At 40.5% G+C, this 23,504-nt stretch overlaps 1 protein-coding gene across 1 annotated transcript in view; it reads right to left on the bottom strand.

Annotated features, from left to right (window-relative positions):
• Positions 1-14,306: 14,306 nt before the first annotated feature.
• LOC115797625 (interferon-induced very large GTPase 1-like) overlaps positions 14,307-23,504 on the bottom strand; it is a 54,394-nt gene continuing 45,196 nt past the window's right edge. The window contains exons 17-23 of the mRNA XM_030754222.1: positions 22,487-22,598; positions 22,275-22,355; positions 22,125-22,153; positions 20,764-20,875; positions 20,516-20,631; positions 16,406-19,712; positions 14,307-16,294 (exon numbers count right to left, since the gene is read on the bottom strand). Of these exons, the coding sequence (XP_030610082.1) occupies positions 14,871-16,294; positions 16,406-19,712; positions 20,516-20,631; positions 20,764-20,875; positions 22,125-22,153; positions 22,275-22,355; positions 22,487-22,598 (5,181 nt within the window). The 3' untranslated portion in view covers positions 14,307-14,870. The remainder of the gene's footprint in view (positions 16,295-16,405; positions 19,713-20,515; positions 20,632-20,763; positions 20,876-22,124; positions 22,154-22,274; positions 22,356-22,486; positions 22,599-23,504) is intronic.

The following is a 23,504-nucleotide window of genomic DNA, read 5'->3' as shown; positions in this document are numbered from 1 at the left end:
GATAGAATTTCTAGACGTAGCCAGGTGGCGGAAGGCTTCTTCCTTGGTGGCCTCAGAGTCTCGTCTCTGCTTTTTTCGGATGACGTGATCCTGTTGGCTTCATCAGGTGGTGGCCTCCAGCTCGCAGTAGAACAGTTCACAGCAGAGTGTGAAGCGGCTGGCATGAGAATCAGCACCTCTAAGTCTGAGGCTATGGTCCTCAGCTGGAAAAGGGTGGAGTGCCCTCTCCGGCTCAGGGACAAGTTCCTGCCCCAAGTGGAGGAGTTCAAGTATCTCGGGGCCTTGTTCACTAGTGAAGGGAGAAGGGAGTGGGAGATCGACAGACGGATCGGAGCTGCTTCTGCAGTGATGCGGACGCTGCACCAGTCTGTCGATTTATCGGTCGATCTATGTTCCTACCCTCACCTACAGTCACGAGCTTTGGGTAGTGACAGAAAGAATAAGATCGTGAATACACTCAGCAGAAATGAGTTTCCTTCAAAGGGTGGTTGGCCTCTCCCTTAGAGATAAGGTGAGGAGTGCAGCCAGCTGGGAAGGGCTCAGTGTAGAGCCGCTGCTCCTCCACATCGAGAGGAGCCAGTTCAGGTGGCTTGGGCATCTCATTAGGATGCCTCCTGGGTGAGGTGTTCCGGGCATGTTCCACTGGGAGGAGGCCCCGTGGTAGACCTAGGACATGCTGGGGAGATTATATCTCTCGGCTGGCCGGGGAACACCTTGGGGTCCCACCGGATGAGTTGGTGGAGGTGGCTGCAGAGAGGGAAACCTGGGCTTCTCTGCTTAGGCTCCTGCCTCCACGAACTGGCCCCGGATAAGCGGAAAAGAATGGATGGATGGACAACTGATAAATAAAAGAGTAAATAAATGAGCATATAGACAAATAATGGACAGATGAAGCCTTCAAACTGGGCATTTAAACTCAGCAAGCACAGTGAGATTTTGTTTGTTTATTTGTTTAAGTAGGGTTATTATGCGTTTCTTATTTCTTGACATTTAGATCTATATAGCATTTCAGCAGTGGACTAGAAATAACCATGTTACTTAAATGTTTAAATAATGAGGCCAGTGTGTATAGAAATAATCATTGTCAGTTACTCAGTGATTCAGACTTTTTTTTTTCCTACTCCTGACTCTGTATGATGTCATAAAGAGAGGATATCCCTTATATGGTTATCTCAGGCACACACGTTCTGAATGTGAGCCCACCCACCATCTGCTGTGTATGAAGTGCAGCCAATCAGTAGACAAAAAAATATAAAATAAAATAAAATAAAGAGAATCAAGAATCAAGAATCAAGAATGCCTTTATTAGTCCCACAAATGGGGAAATTGCAGTTAACAGAACATCCATCCAAAACAAAAACATAACACAGACAGGGGGGGGACAGATGTCTGAGGTCATGCAACCGTTTCTCAACGGCGCTACCTTTAGCAGAGAGACAGAAAGAGATACATTGGGATAGTTAGGTTCAAAAAATCATCTCATACTGTGTTCATAAAGAACACCTTACGAGGTTCCAAAAAACACCTCAGCAAAAAGCATATTGCACATATTGCACAAGAGTAGAATAACAATAACAAGCAGTTTGAGAAACAGCACAGGGACCCAAATATAAAAAAAAATATGGAACTATCACAAAGGAATAAATAGTCAGCAGTGGAAAGAATTCGACTGGAAACTCAAAATCCGATACTTTCATACACCTCTGACTATTTCAAAATTTGTAAAGGGTCCCTCAGCTTGATGCTGGAGACAGTGCAGCAAAATAGGTGATCACATACAGATTTTTTTGGGATTGTCCAGTCATTTTGGAGTACTGGAAAAATGTTAAGGAAGAGATGGAGAAAATTCTAAAGGGAAATCCCTTCAAATGTTCTGTTCTACCTGTTTTGTGTTATGTCAGATGATGGTTTCAATGCTGATCAAACATATATTCTATGTATTCTGTTAATTGCCAAGAAAATTATAACTGAACTGGAAGAATGTGAAATCAACTGTAACTGAGTGGAAACAGAGACTGAAAAAGGTGTATATAATGGAAAAAATGACTGCATCTTTACAAATGAAAATGGATCTATTTAATCAGAGATGGAACATGGTTAAAGTATACCTTTGTCCTTAAGCTATATAGTTAACAGAAAGTTTGGGAAACAACAAAAAGGAAATCTGTGCTTTGTTGTTGTTTTTTTTTACTTTGTTGTATATAATAATCTTAAATTTTCTCTCTTTTTTTCTTTCTTTTTTTTTTTTCTTGGTTTGTGATTTTTGTGGGTCTAATCACTTCTTCCCGGTAATGTTAATTGTGCAAACTTAAATAAAAAGTTCTAAAAAAATAAAATAAAATGGAATTATAAAGAAAAAACAAGCTGGAAATTATAATTAGACATCTGGTCAGCTGGTCTCTCAATGCAATTGACTGATCAAATTTACACCATGAGGAAATGGCGGAAAGGAGAACCCTCATTCCTCTTGTCCAATTGACATACCCGACTGGCTACATTATGGATTCCTGTGAAGGGTGGAAGATGACGTGCCTGGCTGTACTGGCGATTGAGAATGTGGCATTAGATATTTGGCTTATTGATACTAGGATTTCTCTTGATTAGACCTGGGGATATATGGCTTATTGTAAAATTCAGGAAGTCTGGGCAGCCATTCGGGCCTTAGTAAGGCTGCTTGTGATGGGAATGCAGAGCAGTACAAACTCAAACTCAGACTCAGTATATAAGACTAAAGGCTGTCAACAAAATTGTAGAATCTGAAATTTGGCTCCTTGACGGCCTTGCATTGTCATTATCTCATTTTTCTCCTGGATGTTTTGTAAACAGATGCTCTATGCCCCCGCTGTCCTGTCTTCTGACCTGTGTGAACCGATATCCCTAGACCAGGGGTCGGCAGCCTTTAACACTCAAAGAGCAGTTTCGACCCGGTTTCTAAGGAAAAGAAAACACTGAGAGCTGCAAATACTACCGGAAGCCAGTAGCCGCTACCGGAAGCCGCTCAGATACATATATTGAGAGATGAAAAAAAAAAAAATAATAATAAATTTTATTTTAATATTTCAAGGTCACAATAATGTTCCAATTTAGAACTACAACAAAAATCGAACTAACAAAAATAAAATGCATTTCCTACATTCGAATATCAGTCACCTGTAGTTTTTTCTTGAAGGCCTTTCACAGCTCCACTGGTGCTGAAAACTAATGTTTGACTATGGCATTCTGAATACAAATAGGGCTGCAACTACCGATTATTTCAGCAATTGAGTATTCTATCGATTATTCCATCAATTAATCAAGTAATCAGATAAAAAATTATTTTTCATATTAACAATTCATCTGCATATTTTAACTTCCATAGTGCAGATGTTTCTCTGTGTGAAACAAGGTGGATGGAGCAGCTACAAAGTTCTCTTTTCTTCATGTTGCTGATCAGGTAGTTGATGAAGGACTTCCAGCTGTTTCCCAGTTGCTCCACCTGACCTCACCGTCTCGGCTCCGCCTCTCACAGTCTGTCTGCAGCACAAAAACAGCTGCTGCTGTTGTTTTTGTTGAAAACTGGGAGCTGCATGAGCTTAACGCTGTAATGCTTTTTATTCACAAGCATTATCCTAAATACTTTTCTACTGCAGGTCTATTTTTAGTCCCCAATCAGGGATTAAAGCATAAAAGCATTTTGATGGAGCCCCTCAGTACTGAGGGGGGCTTCCGGCACCCCGAACGCTAGTGCTAATGACAGCCCCCTCTAGCAAACCGGCAGTGATGTGCGGTGAGGTTTGTGACGGGTGAGGCACAGACTGGTCTGGATATTTATATAATATATGAACCCAAAATAATGCTAATGATTAATTATGCTTTAATCAACCATATTCAATCATATTGGTCAACAATGATGGCAAGAAAAACAAAATATTTAATGTGAGGTCAACCTATTTTGTGTGTGTGTGTGTGTGTGTGTGTGTGTGTGTGTGTGTGTGTGTGTGTGTGTGTGTGTGAAATTAAAAAAAAAAAAAAAAACACGTATTATCCTACCTTTATTTGAAGATGCACCTATCCTTCAGCATTGCTCCCTATCTGTGTGGCACTTCCTGCCTCCCCCTGTGTATTTTCACCATGCATTTATGACCGATTATAAAGAACAAACATGTCACACACATTCATTCAATATATTAGACAACCCGGTCCCACCCAGGCGGCACAGGCACCCAGAAAAGGAGCCCAAAGCACCATGCGAGCCGAGGGACAGTGAACAGACCCAAGAGCCCAGGAGGCACAGCAGCCAGGACAACCTGGACGCCCAGACACAGCCCCAGCAGCACAGGACAACGTGGCCCACAGGATGCCCCCCCAAGCCCCCCACACCCACCGCCCCTGCCACCCCCCGACAGAGCAAAGGGTGCCCACCCCGCCCCAGAGAGCTAGGCACAGGGGCAGGGCATCAGGCCCGCAGGGCAGACAACAAGCCTGCACCACACGGGCACACGCAGTGAGGGGGGCAGATAAATGGAGAGATTGTGGAGCAGGGGAGGGAAAGAGGAGGAGCCGCATAGCCCAGCCAGCAAGACCTATATACCCCAACCCATCCCCTAGCCGCACTGCCTCCAACGCCCACATCACCCCCACCCGCCCACAGATCCAAAAACAGAGCCCCTACGCTGTCACCATGACACCCCCACCACGACCAGCCACCCCTCCAGAGAGACACGGACAGGTCCACCAGGCCAACATGCACCCCGGGGAACCCCAAAGGACCGGACCCCACCAGCACCAGGGAGGAGAGAGAGAGACAGCAGGGGAAAGGAAGAAGAGATGCAGGGGGCCGCAATCACCGCTCCAGACCCCCCTAGACTCCTCCCCGAAACTTAATCAGCCCACCTGCCACTCAACCGACCATAGTGTTAGTCACCCATACCATTCCTTTGAATATTAAATAATTATATATTTTTTAAATATATAATTAAATAATTATATATTTTTTAAATATATAATTAAATAATTATATATTTTTTAAATATATATTTAATTTATTTATTATTATTTTATTTAATTATTTATTTATTTTTTTGTCATGTATAATATATGGAGTCTATGTATTTATGATTCAGATTTGTTCCCCAATTTCCCGACTGCGGAACATCTATAATTTATCCCACCTACCCGTGTAAAGTGACTTGTGAGATGCATTAAAATGGAAGGCATGTGGGGTATGGGAGAGTGAGGCAGGTGAGGGCCAATCCACATTCCTGTAGATGGCCCGACCCGCTGTGTGGCCTCCCACTACCAATCCAGCCTGCTCATAAAACAGTTTTATAGAACACTTTCTCTTATCATCGTTAGTATTTTACTTGGCAGGGGAGGCACTGCCTCACCTGCCTCCCCTGGCTGCAGGTCACTGCAAACTGGTTATAGGATCCTTTTTGGTGGCTACAGCTGAAGTAAAGAAAAAAATAACAGCTGACCTTCTCTGCATAGGGAGCGCAACACACGCGCACACACACACATGCACACACATGCACACTCACAGCACAGAGCAGTGGGGGCGTGGAAAAACTTGTCAGCGATCCACTCTGTTAAAGTGTCGTTTTTTCCAAATCAAGCGCAGGCCCGACCACCGGGATGTTGTGAATGAAACTGTCCGTGCTCTGTGGTAGATTGCAAATTGTGGTGAAATGATACAGGCGCAAGCAGCGATAATAGCAGCAACCTAGCTGGGGTGGGGTGTGCTCCTGTTTGCTAAACAGCAGAGTTCCGAAAACGAAGCGGTGAAAACCTCAGCCCGGCGCAAGAGCGTCTCAGCAGGGCACAATGCCTGGCGATCAACCGCTAGCTAGAACACTGCTTATAATTTAATTCTCCAAGCCACATAGACCCGCATGCGGCTCCGGAGCAACAGGTTGCCGACTTGCCGACTGTGTGAATTGGACCATGTCACACAGAGCCGCAGCATAAGGATGAAAGCCGTATGCGGCTCCAGAGCCCTGCCCTAGACCAAGCTGCTGATGAACATTCCAACTCTTATCAGAACTGTTAGCTGAGGGGGAAGTTTGAGTCAGCCCACAGTAGCCTGAACCCAGTCGCCTCCGCTGGCTTCCTTCCATCCCTGCCCCTCCCCACCCTAGTGCGCCCATGCTATATGCTATATGTGCTTACTATGCAGAGGTTTTTCAACCTCATACTGCGTCCCCATTATGGGGAAAAATATGAGATGATTTTTCTCCTCACCTGTCCTATCGTTTTGCTTCGTTTCCCTCTTCTTAACCGACAGTGCCTGTGACGGCAGCAAGGCCGAGGAACACTAATCTCTTTTGTCTTTGTTTTTGGATGGGTGTTCTGAAACGCTCATTATATGTTTGACATGTAACAACAGTAATTTTGCCCTAAATTGACTCTAAATTTTATGTGCAGCACTTTAGTCAACTGTTGTTGTGTTAAATGTTCTTTAAAAATAATGACTTGACTTGAATATTTCCACTTCCGCCATTGAAGCTGTAATATTCTTATTCAGAATACAAAGATTGTTATGAAAAATGGCAAGACCAAAAACAGCCTATACTTCCTTGTTGTTAAAATGTAAGAAGATTATTGCAGTATGAGTCCACAATGCATTTTCATTTCAGTATAAATACTAATGAAGCATCCCCGGATTTTTGTGCTTTCTGCAGCAGCAAACATTTCAAACTGTGTGGAACTTTTGATTTGACTCAGAATCAGAAAAGTGTGAAAAACTTTGTCACATAAAACAAACTTCAGAATCAGTTTTTAGCACCAAGTTGGCTGAAGCAGGTCTCAGGGTTCCCTTACACAGCTTAGACTGCTCAGGCATCATTCAGCAGGTACAGGGCTTATTGCTGCATTAAATACTACTTTTGTATAACAAACATTTTACATTTATTAGAAACTTTTTATATTAGAAACAGCAACATTACTAACTAATGTTCCATGAGTCAAACACAGCAGCTACTCACCCACTGCAGGACAGAAGAGAGTCGCAGATAAGACTGAGAGGAGGAGCGCAGTGCAGCCCGACATTCTTCATTGAGGCCTAAAGTGTGAAACCACATGACAAGAACATTACCCACAACATTATTTAGCACATTTCAATGAACTGAATTAGTTCATTCATATCCACTGCAGCTGTGAGTTGTTATCTGATGACGCCATTCTAAACAGACGGATAATAGTGGCCGCCTCTTTTTTTGTTTTAGTTTCGGTTTTGTTGATTCAGCCTTCTGGTACACACACACACACACGCACACGCACACACTCTCTCTCTCTCTCTCACTTTGCACGCCGTTACAAGCGCGATCCGTTAGGGAACGAAGTCAAGGAGTAAATAATGTACACGATGTAAAACGATGCAAACGCGTTAAGTATAATAAAAACCATGCCTACATTTCCGCACTGCCAACAGATCCGCTTTACCGACTCTTGTGCCTTTGAACAATCATATGGATGATATGACTGCACGAATGTTATCGATGTGTTTGCTGCACCAACTACACGGGACAAACATGTCTGACGTATTTCTGATCTGAAGGGTGCAGGTTTAAATTTTAGGCGATTTAAAGTACTGTTCGGCCATCTCATTTAACCCATGCAAGAGTCTGGGGAATGTCATAGACTTTGATAAAACGGTAGGAGCATACGGGCTTCTGCAAAATTGTAGATACATACTTACTGCTGCAGTGTCTCTCCTGAGGATGAAGAAGGAGCGGTTTCAACAAAAAAACTTTGATCCTCCTCTCACAAGTTTTTTCAAAAGTCTGCGGTAAAATCCACATTTATGCTCATTCAGAGCTCAAACGAGCATACACTCGTGTGTACTCAAACAAAAACGAAAAAAAAAATGACGCAGTTTAAACAAATCCTGTTTAGACAGGACACTCCTTCTTTCTTTCCTTCCGTTAACTCAGCCAAAAACTGCCGCCCCCACCCCGGTACCCAATCAACGAAGTTGTTGGAAAGAACAACCTACAGAGCATGCGCCTTTGGACTTCATGATGCTGTTTACTCCCCAATCTTCTTTTAACCAACCTCTGAGGCCGTCACGGAGCAGCTGTATTTGTACTGAGATTAGATTACACACAGGTGGACTCTTTTTAGTAGGGGTGGGACTCGATTAAAAAAATTAATCGAATTAATTACAAGCTTTGTAATTAATTAATCGAAATTAATCGCATTTTAATCGCATTTCAATATTTAACATGATAAATATTAATTTAAGTTTAGTTGATGAATGAATCAATATACATAAGCTTAAACTTCAAAATTTTGTTTATTCTCCCACCAGTCTACTACACAGACCAATGAAGGGTGGAAGTGCTCCTGTGATAAGCAAACTCCTGAAATTAAAGTTAAGCATCATAACTGGATAGTTTTATTCAACATTAATGTCTCACTTGTTATATTTGGAAATTAATCATTCTCTCAGCTGTATTCCTTGATGTTGAAATGTGTTATGCTTGTTTTAACAGCTTATTTTGAATTAAAATTAAACCACAAAAAGGAGCAAAAGTTTGTTCTCCGTTTAACAGCTGCTTTTACACAGCTGTGCTTCGCACTCATGGTTGCTAGGCGACATGAGCTACGCAGAGGTGACGGCAGCTGATATGAAGGCTAGCCGCTTACTTCCGGCCTTTGTGGGCTGCGAAAGACGTGGGCCGGGTCCTTCGCAGGATGCAGCCCCTAATTTGGACATTGTGCGTCGATATAATCTGTATGCCGGGAACTCGTGCACTGAGAAACGTTCCACGGTGCAAAGTGCGATTAAAATGCGTTAAAAATTTTAACGCGTTAATTTCCCCGTAATTAATTAATCGAAATTAACGCGTTAAAGTCCCACCCCTACTTTTTAGTCATTAGCAGTCATCAGGTAACTTCTGAATGCAATTGGTTGCACTCAGAGGAAAGGGGGCTCAATACTTTTGCACACCACACTTTTCAGTTTTTTATTTGTAAAAAATGTTTTGGATCATGTATAATTTTCTTTTCACTTCACAATTGTATACCACTTTGTGTTGGTCTTTCACTTTTTTTTATCAACAGTTTATCTGCATATTTTAACTTCCGTACTGCAGTTTCTCGCCATGTGAACAAACAGCGGTGAATGGAGCAGCTACAAAGTTCTCTTTTCTTCACCTTAACACTTGCTGATCAGGTGCTTGATGAAGGACCTCCAGCTGTTTCACAGATTTAATGGTGGTTACTAAAAGAAAAAGCTGCTGTTTTGGACGCTGGAAAAACGTTTCCTTTTTCACTACTTGAGCTCACCGTCACAGCTTCGCCTCTTTGCGCTTGCGCAGTTAAAACCGCTGCCTGCTATGAGTGTTTTGAAAAACTAGTGGCTGCGGGAGCCATGGCGCATGTGTGAGTAATGGTGTAATGCTTTGTATTCACAAGCATTCTCGAAAATACGTTTCTACTGCAGGTCTATATTTAGTCACTACTAAGGGATTAAAGTATAAAAAATATTTTGAAGGAGCCCCTCGGTCCTGGGGGGCGGGCCTTCCAGTACCGAACCATCGCTAGTGCCAATGGCCTGCGCTCGCTAGCAAACCAGTTCTGGTAGCTACAGCTGAAGTAAAGACAAAAATAGCAGCTGAAATTCTCAGTGAGCACAACACACACAGACACACAGAGAGCAGTGGAGGCGTGGAAATGCATGTCAGCGACAGTTGCCACCCATCCCGTAAAGTACGGAACACAGCATGTTACGGAGCCGTATTCCACGGAGTCCCGTAACATACGGGGTTCTGTATTTTACGAGACAGGTGGCAACTCTAGTGATGATCCACTCTGTGTTAAATGAAATCCATCGCAGCGACGGAGAGCTTTTTAGAATGTGTGCTTGTGTATACGTGAGTGATTCACACTCCAGTCCAGTAGGTGGCGGTAATGCAGTTCTATGTTGGTTTGCCAGCCCCCAATAAACCCACAAAAAAACGTCAGCACTAATGCTAGTGAGGAGCGCCGCTTACACCGAGACAGCTGAGCGCTGCAGAGTTTAAACGAAGCATCGACACAGTAAATTTGTGTCGAAAAATTTTTAGAATCGATTTAATCGAGTTAATCGATGAATCGTTGCAGCCCTACTGCAGAGTCCTCAAAACATCTGATTAAAAAGATCAGAAGAACCAAACTATGAATCAGTGGAGTTATTTTAGAGGATCGACACACAAACGAGTTTGAATTGAAAACTCACGTCCTTTAATAAATGTGACCTCTTGTGTGCGAGTGCATTTCCTAACAGCAGTGATCGTGTCTCTTGTGTTGTGTTGAATTGAAGCTAGGAGTCATCACACCCTCTAACAGAGTCATCAAGGACTGGGCCGTGGCTGCTCTCGTCAGTGGCGGTTTCTGATATGGGCGACATGGGCAGCCGCCCAGGGCGGCATTTCATCTAGGGCGGCATGAGCGCCCCCCTCCCCCCAACGCATTGCGATCGCCGCAGCAACGCCTACCGCACTACTCCACTTGTGGGATAATGGGCGCCCTCTGCTTGCTGTGTATTGCATGTAGCTTTCTGCCATGGTCAGACAGGTTGTAACAGAAGAAAAAGGGCAGGCGGGGGATTCTCTCTCTGTCTCGCTGTCACTGCTTCACTAGATCGTCACACACACAGCGCTGCCCCGCCCCCTTCTCCTCTCAGCCTGGGGTGCGAGTCGAGTGAAGCAGTGATGGCGTGAGAGTGAGACTGTCAGCCGGGTTCATTCATTCATGCCTGTACAGTTTGGGCCTGGTTACAGCCAACAGTAACCGCTGAATTATAAATAAAGGTGACTTTTGCTGGCAGTCTCTCGCCAAACCTTTTATCCTCACGGACACTGCCATATCAAGATTAACACGAAGTGTATGTCCTAATATTGAAAAGTTTTGCGAGATCTCGCAAAAGTAACTCAGGATCTCGCAAAACTTTTCCGAAATATGCAAAACTGACTCTTTTTTTTTTTTTTTTCCTCCCATGTTCCACAGAATGAATCTGTGCGTCTAATAAAATTAGATGCACACAACTGATAGAACACAAAGCCCATTTCATTTATAATACTGTAAATATGGTCATTAAATCACAGTATTTGTGTGAACCCGAATCCTGATAAAAAAAATAACACAAATACGAATCTAGACAGTTTGGACAAATGTTGGTGGATGGCGCAGTGTTGCCAGATTGGGCAGCTTGTGAACACATTGGGGTGGAATATTATATAGATATTTCTATATAATTATAAAATTATATAGATATATAATTTTACAATAAAAACTTCCTAAAAACCTACCAAATATGGTGAAAAGCAGCCAAAATTTTAACAAGTTACCCAAAGCTTGTATATTTAAATATATATCACACCTGGTGCTATTAACATGAGTTTCAGTGGAGGTTTTGTTGTGTTGGGCTGGCAACTGTCAGTCAGATCTGACAACCCTGGGGATGGGCGGTGGTGGTGGCGAATTGTGGCAGATGGAAAGGAAAAGGTCAAAGCCATCAGGTGCACAGTTTAGGAAAAAGAGAAAAGAAGAAGAGGAGAAACAAGCAAAGATAAAGGTAAGCAGAAGCTGTGTAATATTTCAGTTTCTTCCATGTTTTTTCAAATAAAAATTTAAAAGAAATTCTGAGTGTGCCTGTGATGGTGGGGGGGACCTTCTGTTAAAGCCTGTCTGTCAGACCATGGCAGAAAGCTACATACACCACACAGCAGTCGCTCATTACCCCCCAAGTGTAGTAGTGCGGCGATCGCTATTGTGTGTGTGTGTGTGTGTGTGTGTGTGTGGGGGGGGGGGGGGGGGGGGGGGGGGGCGGCGGGGGATGCTCGCCCAGGGCGCCAAACAGGCTAGGACCGCCACTGGCTCTCGTCATCCTGGAGCTGACTAACAATCACAGAGTCATCAACAGACTTTAAAATGCTCCTGTTTTCAGAGCTGCTCTGACACATATTTGTGTGCAGGATAAATAAGAAGGCTGAGAGCACGCATCCCTGTGGGAAGGAGCAGACCTGATGGGACAGGAGTCCATTTATCCCGACTCTGTGACTCCCGTTGGAAAGCAGATGGAGACGTGTTCATGTAATCTTACAGCTTTGGATGCTGAGCAGAGAAAACTGTTCCATAAATAAACAATAATTTTGATTTTCACTTCCAGTTTGAAACACTTCAAGTGTTTCATACATTTTAAATGATTATTAAACTCTCGTCCTTCCTTTGATGAACTGTGTCAATACTGTTAATAGATTATATTTATACACAGAGGTCATAACTTCTATCACATAACTAAAGATTTATTTGCAATATGAACACTTTATAAACAGTAACATTAGGAACAGTAGAACATTGCACATTGTAACTGTGAACATCCAGAGTTAAATTATTAGGACTTCATTATAACAGTTATTTTGACCTGTTGAGTTCAGGCACATTTTAAACAGTAATTATTGTTCACAGCTGATTGGAGATCAGCACAGTGATCAATCAGTCTACAAACTGAAGAGCCAAATAATAAAGATTCCTCTGAAAATGTCTGACAGACCAATGAAAGAAGCTCCAGGAAAAAGAAAAGTCCTTCTTTGATCTGTGTGATCAGAGCTTTGAATGTTTCCTCAGTATTTTGTGATGATGGCTGCAGACTGCAGACAGTGTTTCTCAGCTCACACTGAGCTTGATGCTCCCACAAAGCTTCCACTGCAGACCCAGCTGTTAATATGTGGATCTGTGGAGTTCAGGGAGTTCCTCAGTCACATGAAGCTGCTGGGTTCACTCAGTGTCAGCATAAAGAACATGATTTCTAATCTAGTGATAGAAACTGGAGTTTTCTTGACTCCTGCAGGTTGTAATGAAAGTATTCAGGAGATGATGATGATGATGTGTCATGAACTGTCATGAAGAAGACAGAAATAGAAGAGAAATGCTGCTTTGGTTTTTAATGCATCCTTTTAGTTTCTTCTGTTGTGTTTTTAAATAAATATTTAGTGTCAGTTCCTCTGTCCTTTATTTGTCACATGACTGTCTTTAACATTGTCAACAGATAGCTCAAAGGACTCAGGAGGAATTAAAAACCTCTCAGAAGTTTTTCTGAATAAATCCTGCAGTCTTGCTGTACACAAGCTTTGGTTTTCTGCCTCTCTGTTTAGACAGTTGCAGAGTTTATGAGCACATTTTTCCCTGACTCCCATCAGGCCACAGACCTGATTGCTTGTGAAGAACTATGAAGATGTTTTAAAGCAGAAACTGCTGCATATCCTGCAATGAGCAAGTCTGAAGGAATACAACATTCACTCACATATTTTTTATCATGTACAACCATCAATGAATTAAAGTGTTCTAACTGTTCAGTGTTATTAAAGCTCAGTTCTTTGCTCTCAGCTGCAGTCTGACCCAAACTGTGGATTTCTACAGCAGAGAACTGGAGGAATCTCATGTCTGTTCCTCATGCTTCACTTTTGTTCTTGTTTTAATTCCAGTCTGAACTTTGAACTACATGACCACACAACTCTGAGACCTGGAACACATGATGAGACATGGTGGTCCAACTCAAGCTTCAAGATGCTGCCTGCAAGACACAAATCATTTCTGAAAATAGAGTCAGAGTTCAATACAGGAACTAAATGTCCTGACTGAGGATTATTCGTGCATGGAGACACAGCATCCTGACTTTTATATATATTATAGAGCAGTGGTCCCAAACCTTTTTTGAGCCACAGACCGGTTTAGTGTTAGACAATATTTCCAAGAACGCCACAACGCTCTCTGGTAACGTATGAACATGCCTTCAAAACAAGATACACTGCAAAAACAAATAGAGCAGAAATCTCCTAAGTCGAATTCTAATTCCCCAGGGAATTTTATTCGACATAAAAAAAAAAGTGTAAGTCGGATAAAATCCAATTCTTCAAAATATCCGACAGTTTGGGGTCTAATATTGAATTTTGCTGCAACTGCTTCTGCTTCATCTCAGGATTTGCTTCTGCAAATTTTATAATCTCATATTTTTGCTCGTAAGTACGAGTTTGTAGCTAACGCTTGCCTCCTGTGCTTGCCATGATTGTCTCTGGTGAAATGAACACATAGACACTAAAGCGATCACCAGGCACTGTTAGCATGTGTAGATATGCATGAATGAGCTGATGCATGGAAGTGTAAATTCAGTAATCAAAATAACACTCACCCTTTTGGGCATAAGTTCACCAAAGTCTAAGGTCTCTGACTGGAAACAAACTTCATCCACCAGTTTGAATCAAAATGAGATCCTTTCCCTCTACTCACACTGCATGTCAGGACAAAAACAGACTTTTTGGTAAATCTTTAGCCTTTATTTTTGCACACTAATAAGATGATGAAAACTACATTAAAATCAAATCACGATATGAGCATAGATAAAACAAAAGGACAAAAAATAAAAAAATCAAACTCAATGTGGATACGGTAACTGGTTTAAATGATACTGGCATCACATAGTCAAACAGTTCAAGTAACAAAAACACAAAGAATCCCATTTTATATGTGTGAATTTTTTTCAAAATAAACATTCACTGCAAATTTAGAACAATAAAAATTTTAAAAACAATGACATTTGGCTTTAATATTTCAATTTAATTAAATCTCTAACAAGTATTCAATATTAACAAAAAATATTAACTCTATATTTGTACATGGATTTTAAAATAATATAAAGTAGAATAATACTTTTTCTTAACATGAAATACAGTCAAAGTCTAATCCCTTTATTCATGTAAATTTACTGACTTTCATTATTCATGTCACAAAAAAACATTCAGGTACAAAACCAATAAAATTAACATGAATCTTGTTTTGTTAGCCATTGATTAATGAGTTATAATATGAAAACTAAACAATAGCTAATTTTCAGCAGTGTTGCTTTCTTTGACTCACTCACACATTTCATTCAGACTCTTAATGGCTTCTTTTTTAGTGATATCTTTCCAATCACTGGGAATCTCTCCTCTGCCCTCAAATGTTAAGTTATAGTGCTTTTCTAGTTGTTCCTTAAATGTACACGCAAACCATTTCCAGTATGCCAGTTTAGACTCATCAGGAGTGATTTTCCAGTTAGCATACTTTGGACCAGCTTTTCTGTACTCTTTATAGGGAAACCATTCTTCTGGAGCATGACAAGAGTTAAACATGAAATCACTTGCAACATTTGTTGTGCAGAAATCAATGTCGAACTCTACAGTGTCTTTCCAGTGCATTCCATTAATCCCAGCAGCTCGATGGAAGGGAACGGCGTGGTCATCAGGACTGTGATCTTCAATGGTGTTTGTACAAACAGCTGCACAGAATGGACATGTTACCCAGCAGCACTTGCAAAGCTGCTCAATGAGGATTTCTTCAGGCTTCTGCCTGGATTCTTTCAGTTTATCCAATGAGAGGCTCTTCATCTGCTCAGTGATGGATCTAAAGCCTTTCTTTATCTCTTCTGTGAAAAACTGAACAAAGTTTGTGTCGCTAAAGTTCTCAGAACAAATGGGAGTATCAAATGTTAGCTCATCTTTTAGCAGAATAGAAAATTCCTGCAGCCACATGTTTATATCTCCACTCTGGGTTTTGACTTTCTTCGTTGCAGTAAATAAAGCTTGTTCCACAAGTTTGTTGATGTCCTCAACATTTTTCTGCAGTATATTCACAGCTTTATCTTTGTGATCCTTGAAAATGTATTTCTCTACTTCTGCCTTTATAAAGGCTTCTGTTTTTCTCCTTGGATTTCTGATGTAGGTCCTGAAATCATCAAAGTCCTCTTTCTCAGCAAGTGACTTCAACAAATATTTCTCCAAGTTTAACCTGTTCTCACTGAATGCTGGTAAATTACACCTCATTTCTCCAGCAAGACTAATGGCAGTCTTGTTACAGACAGCCTCAACAGTGGATACTTTCAGCTTTTCACAGACCAGTTCTCCAAGCACAACAGCAGATGAGTTTCCTTTACAAAAGCTTCTGAAAATGTTGTAATACTGAGTTTTCTTGCTTTCTAAATAAGTGAGTGCGTCGTTGTTAATTTTGAATTTCCTCTGGGACTCTAGGAGCCAACTCTCAACACTGTCAAAGACATACAGTAAGAGATCAACTGTAAACTCCTTTTTCAAGGAATAATTTCTCTTTGACTGAAATTTCTCAACTTCTTCTTTTATGTTCTTGGCCACTTCTTGCAAGTAAGTTGATGTGTAACCTCTTGCAGCTATAGGTTTACTTCTGACTGCATGAAGTGACTCTTTCTCAGCTTTTTCGGTCAGGCATACAATCTGCTGTTGTTCTTCATATGGCAAAGTGCTAAGACGTTTATGCTGTATATGTTCTTGTTTTCTTGAATTTCGTTCCCATACCCTTGTGGCCCATGTAGTTATTCTAGTCCACACATTTGGTTTGCTTGTTTCTTTCTTTTCCTCATTTTCTTGGCTTGGTTCACTTGTTTCACAGAGATCCTGGTTCTTGGGGAGTGATACATATTCTGAATAATCACCTGTCTCTAACAATTTCTTATATCTGCCACCTATTTTGCAATAATCTATAAGAGCCTGCTCAAAACCAAGTTCTTGAAGTAGAGTATATTGATCTTCTTCCAAGTTAATGTCCTGAACAGGCTTTTGATCTGTTGCTATTTCAGTAACCCAGCCTCGCCAAACAGAGTTGAACTGTTTTTGAAGCTCCTCTTCATCTTTGGCCTTATCTTTCAGCTGCTGAGCGAGCTCTTTGCTCTTTTGTAGCAGCTTGTTCTCAAACTCTGGCTTCTTATCATCTAGCTTTTTGCGAGCCTTCTTCTGCTGGATAACTTCATCCAGTTTTCTTTTGACTTTGCTCACCTGTTCCTCACGAAACTCCTTGATTTTGATTTCAAATCGGCCTCTCCACTGAGCCAAAATTTCTTTTTCTGTGTCATCTTCAAAGTGGTTTTTCATTTCTTTTTTGATTCCGTCATATGTTTTGTTTGTTTCTTTGTTAAGATAACTCACCTCCACACTGTCGAGTTTTCCATTTTCAATTCTGTTGTGAAGTTGGCTTTCAATGGTCAACATTCTGCTCCTCAGAGTCCAAGTCCAGTTCCCATACTGGACCTCAAGTTTTCTGTATACAGCAATTTCAAGTGTGTTTTTAAAACTGAAAACAAAATTTTCATTCAGAAGGGCATTCCATAGGTCCTGAATTTTGGTTTTGAACTGTGACAGAGTGATCCCAGCATACTTTGAAGCTTTAGTGAGAATGACATTCTTCAGTTCTTGGATGCTCTCACTGTAACCTGGATTTGGAGGAGCCATTGGTGGACTGCCCTCCCATAGTTGGGCACAATATTTCACATCTTTCTGTATGTCAAATTCAATGACATCACTGAAGCAGTCTGCATTACAAACCTCCTCTTTGGCTGCAAGTTTGGCCATCTTGTCCAGTTTGTCCTGCAGGCGTCTCTTTCCATCCATGTTTTTCTCTGCTGCTGCAACATCTGTAACATTCTGGTGAACAAACACACAGCTGGGAGAAAGTTTAACTTTTTTCATCCTCATGAAAGCCTGAACAACAATCTGCAGAATGTCTTGCATCTCAGATGGATTCTCTCCAAATATGTTGATCAATGTCAAGTTTCCCAGACCAACAACAAATGTTGCCAGTTCATTGTCATGGTGACGAGTGTTGTTACCTTCCAGCTCAAGAGCACGCAGTCCTTCAGTGTCCACCACTAGAACATAGTCAAATTTATAGTCTTTCTTGATCTCTTCTGATACTTTGAGCAGCTGCATGAAGGCACCTTTGGTGCACCTACCAGCACTCACTGCAAACTGCAATCCAAACATGGTGTTCAGCATTGTTGACTTTCCACTGCTTTGTACACCCAAGACAGACAACACAAAAACTCTCTGGTCCCCTAGTTCCTTGATGACTTCCTCTAAAACACTGGAGATCCATGTTAAAGGCACATGACCTGCATCACCATCCATCAGCTCCAGTGGGTGTCCAGATATCATCAGCTGTGCAGCCACTTCAGGGTATTTAGACCAGTCACTGTGTCTGTCTTCTCTTTGTATTGCTCTATGGGCTTCATAGATCTGTCCCATTTCTCTGAAGATGTGCTCCAAACCAAAAGTTGCAGAATGCAGTTTTTTGGATATTTTTTCAAGCTCGGTTTGTTTTCTCAATAATAAATCTGATTTGTCATGTTTGTTCTTCAAAGTCAAGACCTCAGACCATGTTTCGTCATAGCTTTGGAGAATTAAAGAAACATCATTTGTGGCGAGGGCATCTATAAAGATCTGAGTCCATTTCAGGAAATATTTCTTTTTTGTTGGTGGCAAAGATGAGAGGCATCCAATAAACAACTCCATCAGCTCACTACAGGAAGCAGCACATTGTTTTTTCCGTATGTTCTTCAGTGCCTGTTGCTTTTTACTTTTCTCATTTTCAATGTGTCCTCTGAGATGATACAGTTCTTTGTGTATTTTGCTCCACTGATGCCACAGTTGACCTTGACAAGGGAACAATTTATCTTTTATCTTTGAAACATCCATGCTATCTTTTGTAAGTGAATCCACTATTTTCATAGCAGCAGATTTCCCTTCTTTACAGGCTGGCTCACTTTCATCCACACTGATATCTTGAAGCTCAGCCATGGTTTCAAGTTGGAAGGTTGTTTTCCAGCTGGAATCTGGAGAAAATAAAATTTCTCTAATTGTATTTTTTAGTCTTTCTGATACATCTGACTGGCTTCTGTCTTTGATGCCGATTTTGTATTTTCCCCTTTTTTTGTCAAAAACAAAACAGCCGTCATCAACAACGAGATAAATTAGAGGCTTTTCAGATTCGAAAAGGACTGACATAAGTGATGTAATTTTTTCATCTTTTTGTTTAGTTGAAACAAAAACAACATTGATTGAAGATTTTTCAATCAGGATGTCACGTTGTTTTTCAATTGATAGAGCATCACCATGAAGATTACAAAAGGCAATGCAGTCATTAAAGACATCATTGGGTTTTCCAGCAGGACAGTACCAGGCAATCTCTGCCACACCATACATTAAACAGTGAGACTTGGTGCTTCCTGGGCAGTCTCTGTGGAAGAAGGTGCTGTGACGGTCATTGATCAAAGTGTTCATCAGCTGAGATTTAGATACTGAATGTGAACCTAGGCGGAAAAATGACACCAAAGGTGTCTTTGCTTTGTAGATTGGCATACTTTTCAGGGTGACAGTGTGTGACTCATCTTTGCTTACTTTCCAGGTTTTTGTTATTTGTCTCATTGTCCACAGAGGACACTCAATTTCCTTGGTGATTGGGTCAGGAACAAGCAAAGGTAAGGCATATTGACACTGAGAGAGTTTTGTAATCATCATCTGTTTAAGGAAGTTATCTGAGCAGTGAAATACTGCCATCTGAACATCCATTGGATGCACGTGAGTCTGTTCCATCTGTGCGTCTACACTGGTGTTCAGAAACTCATCCACATTACTGAATTCTGAATAAGTCTCCTCAGGATTGTTAGATTTTACTGGAATATATCTGGCCCTGTAGTCTAACATTATGAGCCTTTTGAGAAAAGTGTGACCTCGATCCTTCTCTGATGTGACATGATGCAGTTTCACAGGTGGACCTATTTTAAGAAAATCAGCTGGCAATAATTTTGTAAACTGGGGAAGATTGTCTTGAAGGTGAAGTCTGGCCAGCAGTTTCTCAATTTCTTCTTGACTCGCCTCCTCCCTGCTGATTTCTTCAGAAATTGTCACTAACTGCTGTAAATAAACAAATAAAAACATGTAGTGTATGTAAAGAAATGATTATACAATGTGATATAAAACACCCTTTGATCTTTTGTGCAAATGTTGACTATCCTACATTCTCATTTCCACTCATGTCACATTCCGAGGTTACCTTTGAACCAAACAATAAGGTCAATGTTCTCTAATGATTACTGCAAATGTTTCATTGTTTCAAACTGAAGACTATCCCCCTGAATAATGAAATATTCAAGCAAAATCTTGAAATCAGAATTTTATTTGAATATTTTAGTCCTCTTGTTGGTGGCATGTTGTTCAAAAATATTGATTTTAGATATCTTTCTGTTGTGCTGTTGTAAATTTTTGTTATTTGTTTGACTTTTTAATGGCTTTTTATCTGGATGCCATTTGTCATTTGGAAGATACTGGTTGTCAGGAGTGAAATTGAAGGAGCAGTTTCTTTTTTCTTTCCTTCTTTCTTTAATTCATTCTTTCTCTCTTTCTTTCTTTTGTTCTTTCTTTCTTTCTTTCGTTTGTTCGTTCTTTCTTTCTTTCTTTTATGAGCATCTGGAAGTCTCCATAGTGTAGTGGTTAACACATTTGCAGTGCATAAAGGGCACACGGAATGAAAAATCAAACATGTGGCACTGCCTACTGTTGCGAGCCCTACTGACAAGGGAGCAGAAAACAGTAGCGTCATTTTACAACCATTTAAAAAGTATTACTAAGAAAAGAAAGAAATGCATATAGTTATTAAAAAGACAAATACAAAAACAGAGATCTGTTGTATAAGAAGAATGCCAAAGATTCATCTTTACCTCTGTTTCATCTTCAGTCTTCTCATCTCCTGCAGGGTAATAGCACAACAGGTCTCTGCTCTGCTCACTGGTCACTTCTTTACTTTCTTCAGTCTGTCCAGCTGAAGAGTCGGAGCCTACAAATATCACACATTTGTTTAAATAGCCAGTGTTTTATCATGTCATACAAAGTCGAGTTTAAGTTATAACCGAAACACTTTTTTGATGGGAAAATTTGTCACTGGACAAAGTTTTCATTAAAAAGTTACCCTTCTCATCAGGTACATGTAGTTGCAGAGTTTCAGATTCAGGTTCTCTTTCTCCTGCTGTGCTGTCTTCACTTTTATCTGCTTGAACAGCGTGCTCATTCCCTGATTCACTCTGAGAAAACAAGGAGTTGAAACCACCTTATTTACTGGCTACATCATCTGAGATTCACAATGCTTTGGTAAATACTCGTCCATAACAAAAGGAAGGAAGAAATTAGAGCAGTGTCCAGCACACATGATCAACAGCCCACATGGTGTGTGTACTCACTTAAAAACTACACAAAAATAGCAAGAGGAAACAAATACATGTGCTGTGCAAATTGAAGCAGCAGTAACTGTCAACACATTAGAACTAAACATCCGAAAAGGAACTTTTCTAGTGAAAAAAATTTATTTTGCAAGAAAAAAAACAAGTTAACACATTGAATTTCACTTTTAAATATCATGTATGATTGTCAATGTAAATTAGAGTTTTCAATGATGTTGTTGAACTGCATCCATCTTCATTGACTTTTTAATTAAAACAAGAATCTGGTGCAGAAATTTGAATTTATTTTAGATTTTCTCTAAACCACAAATGTCAAACATACATGTATAGACACATTTGTTATTAATAAAAATTATTATCAAATATAGAAACTAAAGAAATAATTGAAAATCCCAAATTACCATGGCATTCATGGGAGGGATGAATTTAAATAAATATCTTCCCACAACTGTTTATACAGACAGAAAGAGAGTTTTGCACTAAACATGGTGATGTTTGGTTGTTTTTTCTTTTCACCAAGTCTGTAAAATGTTCCATCTTGAACATTTCATTAATCAAGGTCTGATGCGCTTTTCTTTTTCTCATTTGGGAGAGTTTTGAGTTGGTGGAATTTGGATTCTTTCTTCTTGATTTCAGAAATTTTGCATGTTGTCTTTTGTTTGACTTTTTAATGGCTTTTTATCTGGATGCCATTTGTCATTTGGAGGATACTGGCTGGAAGGAGTGAAACTGAAGGAGCAGTTTCTTTCTTTCTTTCTTTCTTTCTCTCTTTCTCTCTTTCTTTCGTTCGTTTGTTCGTTTGTTCGTTTGTTCGTTCGTTCTTTTATGAGCATCTGGAAGTCTCCATAGTGTAGTGGTTAACACATTTGCTGTGCATAAAAGGCACACGGAATGAAAAATCAAACATGTGGCACTGCCTACTGTTGCGAGCCCTAGTGACAAGGGAGCAGACAACAGTAGTGTCATTTTACAACCATTTAAAAAGTATGACTAAGAAAAGAAAGAAATGTATATATTCATTAAAAAGACAAACACAAAAACAGAGATCTGTTGTATAAGAAGAATGCCAAAGATTGAAAGATTTCATCTTTACCTCTGTTTCATCTTCAGACTTCTCATCTCCTGCAGGGTAATAGCACAACAAGCAGATTGCTGGATCAGAGTCAAGATTTACATACAGCTTCATAAATAAGTCTATAGATAAAAGACTGAGATGTTGGACTTGGATTTGTCATTGTGTCACCTTCATAAATGGACAGGTTCCTGCTCTGCTCACTGGTCACTTCTTTACTTTCTTCAGTCTGTCCAGCTGAAGAGTCGGAGCCTACAAATATCACACATTTGTTTAAATAGCCAGTGTTTTATCATGTCATACAAAGTCGAGTTTAAGTTATAACCGAAACACTTTTTTGATGGAAAATTTGTCACTGTACAAAGTTTTCATTAAAAAGTTACCCTTCTCATCAGGTACATGTAGTTGCAGAGTTTCAGATTCAGGTTCTCTTTCTCCTGCTGTGCTGTCTTCACTTTTATCTGCTTGAACAGCGTGCTCATTCCCTGATTCACTCTGAGAAAACAAGGAGTTGAAACCACCTTATTTACTGGCTACATCATCTGAGATTCACAATGCTTTGGTAAATACTTGTCCATAACAAAAGGAAGGAAGAAATTAGAGCAGTGTCCAGCACACATGATCAACAGCCCACATGGTGTGTGTACTCACTTAAAAACTACACAAAAATAGCAAGGGGAAACAAATACGTGTGCTGTGCAAACTTGGTGTTGGCTCTCACTGCGGTATTGTATCACTTCCTGTTCCTGTTTCGGAGCACAGTGTTTTGCTGTCTGTTTGCTGTTATATCTGTATAACTCGATTTATCTGGATAATAACATATTTTAGTGTAATCTTCACCTACTTTAAATAGCATACTCTTTGCTGAATCACCTGTATTCACATTACTCACTTTATTTGTTTTTAGAAATTCGCTAGCTTAGCTCAGCTAGTAGCTTAGCCCTTAGCCGACTCACTACCAGCATGGCTTCTTGTCCTGTTTCTCCTGCACTTTCCTGCTCTGCAGAGGTGGGAAGTAACGAAGTACAAATACTTCGTTACTGTACTTAAGTAGATTTTTAAGGTATCTGTACTTTACTTGAGTATTTATTTTTCTGAGTACTTTTTACTTTTACTCCCTACATTTTTACACAAGTAGCGGTACTTTCTACTTCTTACATTTTCAAAACAGACTCGTTACTTTTTAACACGTCAGGGAGAAGTTTGCGTTTCCGGTCAGTGCGCCGTCAGTCATCAAGCGATCTGAGCCTAAACGGAGGAATATTAACATATAAGAGACAATCGTACTGCGTATCCTCCATCATCGGGGCTTATCTCGTACAAAGGGATTAAATACACAAACCCATGTAATTAATGTCTCATTTATAGCGCTATAATCAGGGGTCACAGCGGGCCGGACCG

The sequence above is a fragment of the Archocentrus centrarchus genome, chromosome 18, assembly GCF_007364275.1.
Source record: "Archocentrus centrarchus isolate MPI-CPG fArcCen1 chromosome 18, fArcCen1, whole genome shotgun sequence".
NCBI classification, from domain to species: Eukaryota; Metazoa; Chordata; class Actinopteri; order Cichliformes; family Cichlidae; genus Archocentrus; species Archocentrus centrarchus.
Note: the sequence above shows the minus strand (reverse complement) of the source record. Positions and strands in the feature narration are given on the sequence as shown.